The sequence below is a fragment of the Hippocampus bargibanti genome, linkage group LG02 (genome assembly GCF_051943395.1).
Source record: "Hippocampus bargibanti isolate YZ-2025 linkage group LG02, ASM5194339v1, whole genome shotgun sequence".
NCBI classification, from domain to species: domain Eukaryota; kingdom Metazoa; phylum Chordata; class Actinopteri; order Syngnathiformes; family Syngnathidae; genus Hippocampus; species Hippocampus bargibanti.
The window spans coordinates 31709164-31725213 of NC_142735.1; the positions used below are offsets into that span (position 1 = coordinate 31709164).

General features: G+C 41.5%; 2 protein-coding genes and 1 long non-coding RNA gene across 13 annotated transcripts in view; 1 reads left to right on the plus strand and 2 right to left on the minus strand.

Annotated features, from left to right (window-relative positions):
- LOC148902461 (uncharacterized) overlaps positions 1-16050 on the minus strand; it is a 128552-nt gene that overhangs the window by 66605 nt on the left and 45897 nt on the right. The gene's annotated exons all lie outside the window — the stretch shown is intronic.
- The window catches only part of LOC148902464 (interferon regulatory factor 2-like), a 21714-nt gene continuing 5664 nt past the window's right edge, over positions 1-16050 (plus strand). Inside the window, exons 1-11 of one of the 11 annotated variants that reach the window (XM_088991022.1) lie at positions 1-342; positions 5794-5852; positions 6604-6690; positions 7195-7349; positions 7482-7576; positions 8711-8810; positions 10435-10611; positions 10823-10869; positions 12045-12153; positions 12712-12861; positions 14986-15023. In XM_088991022.1, the coding sequence (XP_088847148.1) occupies positions 7490-7576; positions 8711-8810; positions 10435-10611; positions 10823-10869; positions 12045-12153; positions 12712-12861; positions 14986-15023 (708 nt within the window). In that variant the 5' untranslated portion in view covers positions 1-342; positions 5794-5852; positions 6604-6690; positions 7195-7349; positions 7482-7489. Of the gene's footprint in view, positions 343-5793; positions 5864-6603; positions 6691-7194; positions 7350-7481; positions 7577-8710; positions 8811-10434; positions 10612-10822; positions 10870-12044; positions 12154-12711; positions 12862-14985; positions 15024-16050 lie in introns of all 11 variants that reach the window. The other 10 variants (XM_088991017.1, XM_088991018.1, XM_088991020.1 and 7 more) reach the window with 10 other exon arrangements.
- LOC148902465 (uncharacterized) overlaps positions 2159-16050 on the minus strand; it is a 27200-nt gene continuing 13308 nt past the window's right edge. Inside the window, exon 2 of the mRNA XM_088991028.1 lies at positions 2159-3712. Within this exon, the coding sequence (XP_088847154.1) occupies positions 2885-3505 (621 nt within the window). The 5' untranslated portion in view covers positions 3506-3712 and the 3' untranslated portion in view covers positions 2159-2884. The remainder of the gene's footprint in view (positions 3713-16050) is intronic.

The window sequence follows — 16050 nt, forward strand, 5'->3', positions numbered from 1 at the left end:
ACACATCACTATGGGCCACACATTTCCGCGTTGGCGAGTGTGGAACCTCTGCGGGGGCTTTCCAAATAGAGCCCCCACTCTCCGCACTAACCTTGTTTTGCTTTCACTCTGAACTAGAAACCAAACCTACCAGCGTTTTACTTTCCCTTTGTACCAAACGTCGTTGACACCCCGCTCCCCTCACCAGTTGTGCATATTATGACAGACAGAAGCGTCCCCAAAGTCGACAAGTAAGACAATTTCCGCATATTAGCACCAGCGCCGTTTCTGTTGCTTGTGCCATTGATTGTGACAACTTCTGTCTTGCTTGCGGGTTCGCCGTGACGGATCCTTGCTCTCCCCGTAAGCGAAACTACTGGTTTTACTCTCACTTTTGTTTACGCGGACTGGCTTTTATTTTCGCTTTTGGCTCACCTTGTTCGCTTCCGAAATTTGAGGAGTTACTGATTGTGGTCAACTCGTTATTTCTCTTGACTCCTGATTTTTATTTACGCTTGCGACTGTCTTGGTGGATTTCGTCAAATGTCAGTTTTACAAATAACTTTTTAGCACCAGTATTTTTTTTACAAAACACATGCAAATAAACACTGCATCAAGCAAAATAGGCATACTGTATAGTAATGATTACCGTTAGAGCTGAATGGCGAGTATAGTTTTGCTGTGCCGATGACCATTTTGTGTTTGGGAGCATTTGACTGAGTCAGTTGCTTGTTCTGTAGCCACATAGGGACATAAGTCTTCTTGTGCCGGTCCCAAGCCCGGATAAATACAGAGGGATGTGTCAGGAAGGGCATCCGACGTAAAAGCTTGGCCAAAACAAACATGCGGATGAAACCTCTAAAGATGGAGGACACTGATTTACTGTGGCGACCCCTTGATGGGAAAAGCCGAAAGGAAAAGAAGAAGATTTTTTTTTACACATCTTACGTAGTTGTGGCGTGTTTGTGTTTCCTGTGCAGCCAAATGACGTCTGTGGCCAAGTGAAATTATTTTGAAACTTCTGTGCTGTTAGCATGTGCTGTTGTTATTAGCACCAGTATATATAATAACAACAATAATAATTTCATTTCTAAGTGCCTTTCAAAACTCTCAAGGTCACTCACATGTTATTTTTTTTTGTGGGTGAGCAGTGGTTACCACATGCGCCAGCATTCACTCAACCCCGAAGTAACTCAAATAGATAGAAAGCTAGCTAGCTAGGTAATAGATGGCCAGATAACCAACAGCTGGCCAGAGAGCCAACAGCTTGACAGCTGACAGCCAACCAGCTAGACAGTTTACAGCCAGCTAGACAGTTTACAGCCAGCTAGACGGCTTACAGCCAACAGCTAGACGGCTTACAGCCAACAGCTAGACAGCATATAGCCAGCCAGCGAGACAGTTTACAGCCAACCAGCTAGATAGCTATTGCCTGGCCAGTCAAATAGCCAAAAATATATCATACAATTGCACCACTACGTTTTTGCAAGTCAGGTAAATGTCCCATATTGTGCAATATGCCAACTTGCTGTGGTTCAAATAAGCAAAGCGTTAGTTCATGGTTAGACCACCATTTTGTCATCTGAAGAACTTTATAAATGGAGCTGTGTTATTTTGAAAAGATAGTTGAACATATGTCGTGGAGCCATGATGGCGTTTCACCCAGTTTGACTTGTTCGGTTGGCATGTTGTACCACTCTTGGGGAGTGCCACTGGCTTATCTGGCTTGACGGACTGTGATCAGATCACGTTACACAAAAATAACAATGTTGTTTTTTTAAACTCTAATAATAATAATAATAATAATAATAATAATAATAATAATAATAATAATAATAATAATAATTTAATTTCTAAGCGCCTTTCAAAACTCTCAAGGTCTCTTTACAGTCACAGGATAAGTTTTTCTGTGAGTGAGCAGCAGCAGCCACACGCGCCAACGTTCACTCAACCCAGAAGTAACTCAAATAGATAGAAAGCTAGCCAATCGATAGCTATTAGATAGCTAGCTAGATAGCTATTGGATAGCTAGCTAGATAGACAGCTAGCTAGGTAGCCGTATAACTAATAGATAGCCAGCTGCATAGCTAGTTAGCCAGCCAGATAGCTAATAGATAGCAAATAGATAGCCAGCTAGGTAGTTTGTCTGTGGGTGAGCAGCGGCAGCCACACGCGCCAACTCAACTCAACCCGGAAGTAACTCAAATAGATAGAAAGCTAGCTAATAGATAGCTATTAGATAGCTAGCTACATAGACAGCTAGCTAGGTAGCCGTATAACTAATAGATAGCCAGCTACATCGCTAGTAAGCCAGCCAGATAGCTAATAGATAGCAAATAGATAGCCAACTAGGTAGTTTTCCTGTGGGTGAGCAGCGGCAGCTACACGCACCAACGTTCACTCAACCCGGAAGTAACTCAAATCGGTAGGATGCTAGCTAATAGATAGATAATAGATCGCTATTAGATAGATAGATAGATAGATAGATAGCATTTAGTTAGCCATTAGATAGCTAGCCAAATAGCGAGCTAGATAGCTAATAGATAGCTCGCTAGATAGCTAGCCAGATAGCCAGCCAGGTAGACAGCTAATAGATAGCTTAAAAATAGCAAATATAATAAAGGCAAATCCAATCCAATCCAAATATATAGGAAATAGATAACTGAGATTGAATGGAATTTAAAAGGAAAAATATGTATTTTACATTGCATCATTCCTTTCAGTATCTGTCTCAGAATAAGAATCATCTTTATTGCCAAGTATGTAGAACACACAAGGAATTTGTTTCCGGTAGAACACGCTGCACTAGTATCATCATCAAAAATTGCTAAGTGGCACTATACAGTTCCATTTGGGCTACTGTTGAAAGAGTTCAAAGAGTTAATGGCTTGGGGGAAGAAGCTGTTTAAATGTCTGCTGGATTTGGTGCGCATGGATCGGTAGCGCCTGCCTGAGGGGAGTAGCTGGAAAAGGTGGTGGGAAGGGTGCGGAGGGTCCAGTAAGATTTTCTGAGCCTAGTTTGGATTCTTGCAGTGTGCAAGTCCTCGAGAGTGGGTAGTGCGGTGCCAATGATTTTTTCCGCCGTCCTAACTGTCCGTTGCAGTCGGATTTTGTCCATTTTTGTGGCGGCCCCGAACCAAACGGTGATGGAAGAACACAGGATGGATTCGATGACAGCCGTGTTGAAATGTTGCAGCACCTCCTGTGGCAGGCCATGGTTCTTTAGCAGCCTCAGCAAGTCCATTCTCAAGACAGAGTTGGTGTTGACCTCCCACTTCATGTCCTGGGAGACTGTGATTTCCAAGAACTTGAAGGTCTCAACGGTTGACACGAGGCAATTGGATAGTGTGAGGGGTAGCTGTGGTGATGGATGTTTCCTGAAGTCCACGGTCATCTCTACTGTCTTGAGCGTGTTCAGCTCCAGGTTGTGACGGCTGCACCAGAGCTCCAGCTGCTCCACTTGTTGTCGGTACGCAGACTCGTCGCCGTCTTTGATGAGACCGATGACCGTGGTGTCATCGGTCATGGCGAACTTTATGAATTTGACAGCTGGGTGCGTTGAGGTGCAGTCGTTCGTGTAGAGAGAGAAGAGCAATGGAGAGAGGACACATCCTTGCGGGGCTCCAGTGCTCGTGGTTCGTGTTGTGGATGATATATTTCCCAGTCTGACCTGTTGTGTCCGTCTTGTCAGGAAGCTGAGGGTCCACTGATAGATCGTAGGGGACACACCAAGCTGGAGAGGTTTTGGGATCAAAAATGGAATAGATCCGGATGCCGCAAATGATTGCGGATGATTAACAAAATAAACTTTGGGTTTGGGTTCAAGTTTCAACATTTTCAAAGGAATGTTGAATTTATTCACAAGACACATTATTTGCGTCATGTAAAAAAATGTCTGCAGACATCAGTGGAAATTTTTATGAAAGAAAACCTCAAATTTGCTACACTGCAAGTGGCTGCCTTTCCAGCAGCTCCTGTATTTTGTTTTTCTACTTTCATTCCTTTCATAACTTTGCTGCTGTGAAATGTAAATTTCTCCATTGCAAAACTAATAAAGGCAAATCCAATCCAATCTAATCCATTTCTCGTTTTGGAAGATACTGTATCAGCTAAATGGAGGGTGCACAGGGTTCAACGTAACATCTTGTTTTTTTCAGTTGGATGAATAATTACAGGATATCTTAATAACGACAAGCGTTTATATGTACGGGTGTGCCGTCACCAGTGGCCTTCACCTTTGAGCAGTAGGCAGCGAACACCCTCAAGTGGTTGCCAGCCAATCGCAAGGCACACAAACGGCAACAACCATTTCACACTTCCACCAACCGACACATTAGGGAGTTGTTTTCACTTTCTATGCATGTTTTCGGAATGTGGGAGGAAACCTGAGTACCTAGAGAAAACCCACGCAACAGGGCTGGAGCCCGGAATCGTATCACAGACCTCTGCACTGTGAGGTGCCTGTGCTAACCAGATTCGCCAATCAGCCCTTTGCCCAAAATTGATTTTTTTAATTAATACAGTGATACCTTGGCTTACGAACTTAATTGGTTCCCAGACAGAATGTGTAAGGCGAAAAGGGTGTATCCCAAAAAATAATTTCCCATAGGAAACCATTAAAATGAGAATAATCCATTGCCAGGTCCCCATAAAACATAATTTTCGACTTTTTAATTTGTAAGCCTTAAAACTACATGAAATATACCTTATTTTATGTCTAATAAATGTGCTATGGTATTATAATTAAATAAAATAAACTGTACTGTATAATAAAATCCTTTTATTTACCTATGTGATGGTCGTTGATGGCTTCATGGGATGGAGTGGCCAGTTTCATCAGCATTAAACACTTGATGAGGAACGTAGCGTTCTTCTTTCACCATCTTGAGGAATGATCCCTTGGAGGTGCTTTCTCTGCGATAATTTTACCTTGTTCCTCATGAATTGATGGGATATTTTATCATTGCAGTCTACACTCTGCCTTTGAACTATCTAAGTTCAAACAAGTCCAAATTTCACTGTTTTCTATCCATTTTCTCTCTGTCATCTGCCTGTCTCTTTACTGTTTAAACCCTGCGCCCCCCTGCTGCGTTCTTGACCAATCACGTGGCATTCACCAAAGACTGGGGGCGGGGAATAGAGGACAAAAACAGTCGGCTGCCATTTTGTTGTTAGGAGAACAGGCTTGTTCGCGAACGACACATCACTCATTGTGGCGCTTTTAGTGTATCCCGAAAAATAGTTTGTATGCCAAGGTAAAATGTTCATAAATTTAACGTTCGTAAACCAAAACGTTCGTAAGCCAAGGAGTTCGTAAACCGAGGTATCACTGTAGTTGGTTGCAGGAATATTCAGTCACACATAGTGGTTTAAATACAACATTGATACGTAAAGAATACAGCTGTTGAAAAATCACTCTCCCTCCTAACGGCCAGAAGAGGTCGCCTGACGCACTCGCTCACAGGCGGATGCCGAAGGGAAAAACACTGTACAATACTACAGGAGACGGTATCTGCACTGTATAACTACTGTATTGAGTGTAGTTACGCAGTAGATTGCTGTGCGAGTGTGTGACATGCTGGCTGGCCCAAATTGTAGTACGCTTTGCCGGCTGCTTGCGTGTTGCGGTGCCAGGCGTAGAATAAAAAAAGGGGGGGTATCTGGTGGTCGTAGTCACGGGTGGTTGTAAATCGCGCTGGTCGTAACTCGGATGTACCTGTATTAGTTGTGTGGTTTTTGATTTTTAGTAATTTATCGGACCATCTCCATGATGTCACTGTGAAATTTGCTCACTTAACGTATTTCCTGTTCCAGATTGAAGCAGTTTCACCTCACCTCAGATTGCGCAATCCTTCACAAACTGCATTGACGAGGTTTGTCATTGGCAAGTCCCTCTTTCGCTCTCTCTTGCCATCTTCATTATAATGTTGTCATTGGAAATCATGCTTTCCATTTACAGTGATGCCTTGGCTTACGAATTTAATTGGTTCCCAAAAAGTGTGTGTAAGGCGAAAAGTGTGTATTCCAAACATTAATTTCTCAAAGGAAACCATTAAAATGAGTATGATCCGTTCACATGTCCCCATAAAACATAATTTTCAACTAAATAAGCTTTAAAGTACAACCGACGCCTCCGGACAAGTTGTGTCCATAATTTGTAAAATCACTTCAAATGACTTCAACTATGCGTATTTTACAAAGATTCCACCGCATATAGCTATATTTTACATTTTAAAACTCGCACTGAATATCAGGAAGTCTGGTTTTTGAGTTGATGACAATGCCTGACATGACGTCACATCTGGAACGCCCCCTGACCGAGAAAGCGACACACAATGCATTTTGGGTACTTTGTTTGATCTGAAAACTGTGTTGATCAGCGTTGATGGCGAAATTTGAAGGAAAAAGCATAAATAACGCGATGGTGAATCGTTGTGTGTTGCACCAAAACTACTATTTGATACGAGCTAACACAAATTCCCAGCAGACAAATCAGCCCATTTCCAACGGAGCTTTGGCGACATCTTGTGCATATTCTGGGTGCTATATTGGAGTCCAGACTCCTCAAAATGAGATGGAAGGGCTTCTTTAATCGATTGCAAATATTTATGCTTTCCTCTCCAGAACTATTTGAATCATATTCAGAACTGGATGAGTAACAAGAAAGCATCTTCTCCGAATCTGAAGCCATTGTTTTGATTCTCGAGAAAGGTAAGATGCCCTGGCGTGACGTCACGAACAAGGGGGCGGGACCTTCTGAAACTGAAACTTTCTGAGGTCATTTTGAAGTAGTTTTGGGACCCTTTAAGTCATTTTTATTGGCGTTTTTCATTTGACTAAAAATATCAGCCTTTTGGGTATTTTAGATGCTATAAAATATTTTTCTGATGTCAGTTAGGAAACAAAAAAATGGTGTCGGTTGTCCTTTATAACTACACACAATATATCTTATTTTATGTATAATAAATGTGCTATGGTATTGTCATTAAAGAAATAAACTGTACTGAATAATATAGTCATTTTATTTACCTTCGTGATGGTCATTGATGGCTTAATAATAATCATCATAATAATAATTCATTTCATTTATAAGCGCCTTTCAAAACTCTCAAGGTCACTTTACATGCTTGATGGAATGGATAGCTTTTTGCATAGTGTCTCAAAGAGCTCTTGGTTGTACATCTTCGCGTTTGTCCCCTCCCTCCTCTACCACAGATCTTGACCAATCACGTGCGGCTTTAACCGAAGACTGGGGGCGGTGAATATATGAAATAAAGCTGGCTGCCATTTCACGAGCTCCAAGAACGGGCTCGTTCGCGAACGACACATCACTCATTGTGGCGCTCCTTGTGTTTCCACAAAACTAGTTTGTATGCCAAGATTATATTCTCGCAAATTTAATGTTCCTAATGCGAAACGTTCGTTAGCTAAAGCCTTTGTAAGCCGAGGTATCACTGTATATACTCTACCTCGAATAACTTTCGGTGTGAATGTGTGTTCAGATACCACAATGCCTGTAGATAGAATGAGGATGCGGCCATGGCTGGAGGAACAGATCAATTCTTGCCAAATACCAGGCCTCAAATGGGTCAACAAAGTAAGTACTTTCATTGATTATGAGAAAGCGCTCCATTTTATTTTCGTTTTTCAAATCAAGCTTTCCTGCCATCTTTACTCTGTACTGAGTGTCACATTCACAAATGTGACAGAAAATCATACCATAGCATTCAAACATTAACTCATTCACTGCTAGGCGATGTGCAAAAATGTGTACACTCCAGTGCCAGGGCTTTTGTCATTGTCACTTGAATTTCAGGATCCACAGAATATTGACTTTTAGGATGACATCAATCTTCAATGCAGCGTTAGAAACCTTACACTCTCTTCTTTCATCAGAACAAAAAAAATAGTTAATTCCTAAATTGGATGGGTCTAGAGTTATATGAGCTTGAAATGAGGGCAGCTGTCCAAAATACGGGTAACATCTGACTTACGACCACTCCTACTTTCGACCATGACCTCCAGACCCTATTTTTAACATTTTAATTCGAGGCCTGGCACTGCAACCCACACAACAATTTTGGCCAGCCAGCCAGCATCTCACTCTCGTACAGCAATTGACTGTGTGATGGGACCAGAGGCGAGGAGTTTGCGAGTCATTTTGCCTCCGAGTCTCTATTCAACATTTTGAATGGATTACGACTTCCGGCCATTTTGACTTACGACCATTTGGTTGGAACGGAACTTGGTCGTAAGTCGGATATTACCTGTACATCCATATTGGTTTGTATAGCGCTTTAACAACAGCTGAAGCTGGAACAAAGCGCCAACATGGAAAAAAGGGAAGTACTGCCCCCTCATGGATAAGAAAAAAAAACATTGCCAGAGGTCATGGCAAGTGCTTTATCGGCACCCCAGCAAGAAAAAAACAAAACCCGAACTAATTCGGGAATGGCGATCTATGTGATAGTTTTAATTCCCGAAAAAATTGGGAATGGCAGTGAATGAGTTAAACGCACTTTTAAAAGTAGTTCAGAGCTGATAGCTTAGCATTCTCGATTAGCCTTTCCACTTCTGATTTGTGACCTATCGGTGCATAAGAGTACTTCTCATAAAAAGACAAAGATGTTTGGTGAATATGAAATCACATTCTGAAATGCTAACTCATTCAGTCCTATTGTACATTGCCATTTGGGTCAATGGGATGGTGATCAACGTTACTTATCTGTAGGAAAAAAGGATCTTTCAGATCCCTTGGATGCATGCTGCTCGCCATGGCTGGGACTTGGAGAAAGATGCTCCTCTTTTCATGAAATGGGCCATGCATACTGGTAATGACTCCGACTTTTTTTTGTCAATATTGGGAGTAAAACCTGCTATAAAACTATATTTCTGATTGTCATTTGACACATTTTTAAGGTTAAGCACATTAATTAAGCTAGCTGGATAGCTATTAGCTGGTTGGCCGGCTGGCTGTTGGCTTTCTATTAGCTGGCTGGCAAGCAGGCTATTAGCTGTTGGCCATCTATTGGCTCTCTACAGTATTAGCTGGCTAGCTGGCAGGCCATTAGCTAGTTAGCTGGCTGGCTGTCTATCTGGCTGGCTATCTATTAGCTGTATAGCTATATAGCTAGCTATGTATTAGTTAGTTAGCTAGCTTTCTATCTATTTGAGTTACTTCCGGGTTCAGTGAACGCTACCGCGTGTGCCTCCCGCTGCTCACCCACAGAAAAACTTATCCTGTGACTGTAAAATGTTCTTGAGAGTTTTGAAAGGCGCTTATAAATGAAATGTATTATTATTATTATTACATATATAAAATGTTGCATCATCGAATGTACTGTATCTGTTTCCTGCTTTCTTAACTCATTCACTGCCATTCCCAAATTTATTCGGGAATTGAAAAGAATGACGTGGAGCGCCATTCCCGCATTTTTAGGTTTTTTTTTTTTCTTTTTGTGGCGGGTAATGCGGAAAAAGGGAATACCAAGAGGTAAAAAAAATGCTTGTAATGTCAGTGTCTAAAACTCATAACAAAAAGTTTGCGGACACCACGGCAGACAACACTGAAAAGTTGCCTGCCCGGCCATAAAGTTGCCTGGCCCATTTTTCACAACTTGAAACACAATAAGATGACTAATCGCACAAAAAAACATTGTTGCAAAGTATTAAGAATTGTTTTTATGACGGATGTACCTCCCACAAATGCTCCCTTGCTTAATTGATGGTAAATATGCCTTGCTAATTATTTTGCTCCAGTTGTCGTTTGTCCATCCAGTCTTCGGCCTGTTGCACAATGCAATGTTTGCGTTGCGTCGTCTGCTACAAGCCACGTGAACTCCTCTTTCCACGATGCTTTTAATAATAATAATACATTTAATTTCTAAACGCCTTTCAAAATTCTCAAGGACACTTTACAGTCACATGATAAGTTTTTCTGTGAGTGAGCAGCGGCAGCCACACGCGGATAATGTACGTTTACGTTTTGTAGCGTCTTACATTTTGTTAGCTTCTTTTGAATCTTTTTTTCTGGGTCTGAGGTTCTGTGCATCTTCATTGGAAAATGATATGCAAATGCACGACTTTATAACGCTCAGGAAAGTCCGGAAGCACGAAGCAGGCTTCTGATTGGCTGCCGTACCGAGGATGCAAATTGCCAAACGAACCGAAATTCAGACATTTCCAAACCAAACGAAGATTTTGAAATCTGAATAATTTATTACGATTTCGAAAAATTCGTTCAAACGTTTGCTTTATTGAAAAAAAGCAAATGTTTGATTTGAAAGAAAAGTTTCTGTTTTTTTTTCTCAAAAAAGTTTTGTAACTTGTACGCCCAACGTAAAAGTTGCACGCCACGGGCGTCCGGGCAGATGTTATTTCAGACACTGATATTGTATAAAATCATAAGTTGTGACCATGCGACTTGATGCTTTGCTCTCATTTGTGACCATTCAGGTAAATACCAGCCAGGAAAAGACCGTCCGGATCCCAAGACGTGGAAGGCAAATTTCCGCTGTGCCATGAACAGCCTGCCCGATATTGAGGAGGTGAAGGATAAAAGCAACAAAAAAGGAACAAATGCCTTCCGGGTTTACAAGATCCTGTCATCTTCGGAGAGAAGTATACGCAAAGGTCAGCATTGTTACGACAATGGTGACAATGATTCAAATTGGATTTCTGTGTCATGTCAGAGGTTGACTTTTTGCAAATTCGAATCTGATCCAGATTTCAAATCGTATTCTGCATTTGACGTTAGCATTTCACTTGAGTTTCATTTGATTTCCACCCCGGAAAGGGAGTGGCTTTTTCTTGAATATCTATATTTCTCTGCCTATGCATTTAGGGAAGAAGAGGAGCAACAAAGAGAGTGGGCTCAAAGAGAATAAAGAGGTAACTAAAAGACAAACAGCAGGGTCCCCATAAAACATCATTTTCAACTAAATATGCCTTAAAACTACCCAAAATAGACCTTATTTTATGTATTACAAATGTGCTATTGGATTGTAATTAAAGAAGTAAATTGTACTGTATAATATTTGATTTACCGTTGTGATAGTAGTTGGATTGGATTGGATATGCCTTTATTAGTCTCACAGTGGAGAAATTTAATTTAGTTGATGGCTTGATGGAATGGAGGAGGTGGGATGGAGGGAGGGAGTTACTGTTGGGAAGGAGAGTCACCTTCCGAGTGAAGGTGCTGTGCTTTCTTGGCGAAAATACCATCACTCACACTGTCCCCTGGTAGCTGCCGTGAAGTTTGTCTTCCAAACATGTATTTCCCATAAGAAACAATTAAAATGAGAATAATCTGTTCCCAAGTCCCCATAAAACGTCATTTTCTATGAAATAAGCTTTCAAACTACACAAGTTATATCTTATTTTTTTGTATAATACTATGCTATTGTATTGTAATTAAAGAAATAAGCTGTACTGTATGATGTCATTTTATTGACCTTTGTGATGGTGGTCGATGTCGTTGCCTCTTGATGATATCCGAATGAAGTTGTCGTGCTTTCTCAGTGAAAATACCCTCACTCACACTGTCCCCTGCTAGCTGCTTTGCGTTAATCCAAATCAACAGAGGTTTTTCAACCTCTTCTATTGCCTGAGACCGTTGCTTAGACAACACAGATACATCCTTAGCCACACGTAGCAATGGTCGACTTAGCGTACTGGTACTGGGACGCTAAGTCACACAAACGCACACCTCGTTGGTGTTTTTCGAGGATCTCCTTTTTCTGCTCGACCATCATATTCGTTTGTCTTCTTCGGCTTAACACTAGCCTGTGGTGGGGTCTTTCACTCCCATAATAGCAAAGGTACTCCACTCGATAACAAACCACGTCTGCACTCAATGGAAGTGGGTGTGGAAAACTAGTCCGCCAGCCACCGTGGCGCCGTGTGGTTTGGTTCGTCACCCAAGATTATATGCTGGCGAATTTAATGTTCGTGAGGCAAAAAGTTGGTGAGCTAAAGCGTTCGTAAGCCGAGGTATCACTGTACTGACTCCTTGTCTTCGCCCCCACCTCCACCCATCCTACTCTCTGTCTGTCTCTCTCTCTCAGAAAGCGTCTGGGTCTTTTGACAGCGCCCCTCTTCTCTTTCACGTTGTACAACTTGACAACTTCAAACAAGAACCGCAGGTTGAAGTCCAAATGCCCCTCCCAACCAAAGGTACCTTTGTTTGCCTGTGTTTATTCGCTGCCATTCTCGAGTATATTCGACAATTGATAAGTGTGACAGGGATTCACCATTCCCAAATTTGTTGTTTTCTTGCGGGGGGTGTCGATAAAGCGCTGGTCCGACCTATGGCAATGTTTTTTTTCCCCCTTCCATCAGGATTCAGCATTTCCCTTTTTGTACATGTTAGCGCTTTGTTCCTGCTTCAGCTGTTGTTAAAGTGCTATATCAACCAATATTGCATTGCAATTTGGACAGCAGCCCTCATTTCAGCCTCATATAACTCCAGACTCATTTAGGATTTAACTCTTTTTTTTTCTATGAAAGAAGATAGCCTAAGGTGTCTTACGCTGAATTTTTATGTAGTCCTAAAACTCAATATTCTGTGGGTCCTGGAATTGGAGTGACAGTGACAAAAACCCTTGCACTGGAGTGGACACATTTTTTGCACAGCGTCTGCCAGTGAAGGAGTTCAAGAAAGTTAATTAATCACTTTTCATTAAAAAATATGTTGCAACTTGTCACACTGATATCTTGTGTGTGTACGTGCAGATATTTCGAGTGAAGAAGAACATGTGATTTCAAACGACCTCTTACCATTCGTCTGCCAGACAATTGAAGTGAAAACGGAGAATGAAGAGGAATGCGTTAACTCCTCCCACTTGTACCCTTTTCAAATCTCTCCCGTGTCTTCATTTGAAGGTGAGTCGGCACACGTGTCACCATCATCACAATCACAATATTCTTTATTGGCCAAGTGTGTGGAACAGGCAAGGAATTTGTCTCTGGTAGAACACGCTGCACTAGTATCATCATCTTGGCTGTCTGGCTATCTGGCTAGCGATCGTGCTGGCTATCTAGCTAGCTATCTATTGGCTGGCTAGCTGGCTATCTAGCTAGCTATATATTTGCTATCTATAAGCTAGCTAGCTATCTATTAGTTATCAATTATCTAGCTAGCCAACTTTCTATCTATTTGAGTTATTCAGGGTTTAGTGAACGCTGGCTATCTGGCTATCTAGCTAGCGATCTAGCTTGCTATCTATTTGCTATCTATTGGCTGGCTAGCTGGCTATCTAGCTAGCTATATATTTGCTATCTATAAGTTAGCTAGCTAGCTATCTATTAGTTATCTATTAGCTCGCTAGCTAACTTTCTATCTATTTGAGTTATTCAGGGTTGAGTGAACGATGGCGCGTGTGGCTGCCGCTGCTCACCCGCAGAAAAACTGATCCTGTGACTGTAAAGTGACCTTGAGAGTTTTGAAAGGCGCTTAGAAATGAAATGTATTATTATTATTAATATTATTATTATTATTGCATACTCCCAAATTGACCCGATATGTGAGCGTGAATGTTGGTTTATCTCCATGTGCCCTGCTGGGATAGGCTCTTGCACCTCCCCCGCCATCCAATTGAGGATAAAGCGGTTCTCAAAATGAATGAATGAATAATTCTTGATGCGAACACAATGGGGGGGGGGAAACTTGGTTATCAATCATGTCCATGCTTATGAAGTTACGTAATTTGTTCTTTGTCAGCAGATTCTAAATAGTATTTGTCTTATCTAAAGCTGGGAACAGAGTGCTTCATGCTTGTGAAAAAAACCTGAACTACTTCACAGCAGTTTTGTGTTCTCAGCTTGGAGCAAGAAGCCAAACTGTCAAATCAACTTGTCATTTTGACAACCCTCAACCTCCATTTCTCGAAGACCAACATACTAAGTCATTTCTGAAGTGGACACATTTCCCACATTGATTTCCTCTATTTTTGGTTTCACTTCTCATTTGCTTGCTATTTTAACTCATTCACTGCCAGACATTGTGCTAAAAATGTGTCCACTCCTGTGCCAGGGTTTTTGTCATTGTCACCCGAATGCCAAGACCCACAGAATATTGACTTTTAGGACGAAACAAACGTGCGGATCAAACCGCTAAAGATGGAGGACACTGATTTGCTGTGGCGACCCCTTGAAGGGAAAAGCCGAAAGGAAAAGAAGAGGACGGCCTAAACATTCAATACAGCATTTAGGAACCTTAGACTCTCTTCTTTCATCAGAAAAGAGTTTAATTCCTAAAGGATATAAGGCTCTGGAGTTATATGAGCTTGAAATGCGGGTGGCCGTCCAAAATACAATGCAATACATACATATTGGTTGATATAGCGCTTTAACAACAGCTGAAACTGTCTAACGTGGAAAAAAGGGAAATTATGCCCCCTGGTGGAAAAGAAAAAACATTGCCAGAGGCCATGGCCAGCACTTTATCTGCACCCAAGCATGAAAAACAAAATTGGGGAATGGCGCTCTATGTCATATTTTCAATTCCCGAATACATTTGTGGATGGCAGTGAATGAGTTAAAGTCAGCAGGAACAAAATTGCAACAGGTAACAAAATAGAAAGGTCCAAAGTGGCAAACAAGACCGTGAGCTAACAGCTGATGCTGGAACAAAATGCTCACATGGAGAAAAAGAAAATGTTGCACCCTTGTGGAAAAGAAAAAACAGTGCCAGAGACCATGGCCAGCGCTTTATCTGCGTCCAAGCATGAAAAAACATAATCCAAACAAATTGGGGAATGGCGCTCTATGTCATATTTTCAATTCCAGACTGTGAATGGCAGTGAATGAGTTAATCAGTAATTCCAAGCACTTGGCAGCTGTTATCAATGCATGAGATGATTGATACGGGCGGACGATACGGCTTTCAATCCGTCCTTTTTCTCTGTTTGTTTTTTTTTTTAAATCAGAGTTCCGCTTGCGTCTCTTTGTCTCGGTTCATCATGCGTCATTTGTTTGTACGCAAATTTTAATTGGATCTCCTTACAGGGAGCGACACAGACAGCGACATTGAGGACACACAACAGGTGAGTTGACTGTTCACTTCACAAATGCAAACACGCATGCACACACGCACAGGATGACCTTGGCCAGGAACTCCATCATCAAACATTAACAGACTTGTTTTATAGTCCAATGTACTTGTATGGAATGGAACACGCAAAGATCTTTACAAAATGGCCCTCATGACCGACCGCCGTTTCTCCATAAGTTGAATTTGCATCCATTTGCAGTTCTCAAATGACAATACAGCGATAGCTCAGCTCACGAACTTAATGTGTGTGTGTAAGGTAAAACGTTTGTCTACCAAACATTTATTTCCCATAAGAAACCATTAAAATGAGAATAATCCTTTCCCAGGTCCCCATAACACATCATTTTCTACGGAATAAGCCTTAAAACTACACAAAATATACCTTATTGTACATATCATAAATGTGCTATTGGATTGTAATTAAAGAAATAAATTATACTGTATAATAAAGTCATTTTATTGACCTTTGTGATGGTCGTTGATGTAGTTGAAGTACTGTAGTATTGATGATATTCGAGTGAAGTTGCCGTGCTTTCTGGGCGATCATACCCTCACTCACACTGTCCCCTGCTAGCTGCTTTTCATTAATCCAAACCAACAGAAGTTTTTTAACCTCTTCTATTGCCTGGGACAGTTACTTAGACAACACAGAAACACCCTTAGCCACACACTCACCCATAACTGCTTCCTTGTTCTTAAGGATGGCAGCAATTGTCGACTTAGCGTACTGGTACTGGGACGCTAAGTCACACAAACGCACACCTCGTTGGAGTTTTTCGATGATCTCCTTCTTCTGCTCGACCGTCATTTTCTTTTGTGTCCTCTTCAGCTCAACACTATCCTGTGGTGGGGTCTTTTTCGCTCCCATAATAGCAAAATTATTCAAATCGATAATAAACCCATGTCCGCACTCAAAGAAAGGGGCTGTAGAAAATTAGATGCCAAGATTATATGCTCGTGAATTTAATGTTTGTGAGGCGCAAAGTTCTTGAGCTAAAGCGTTCGTAAGCTGAGGTATC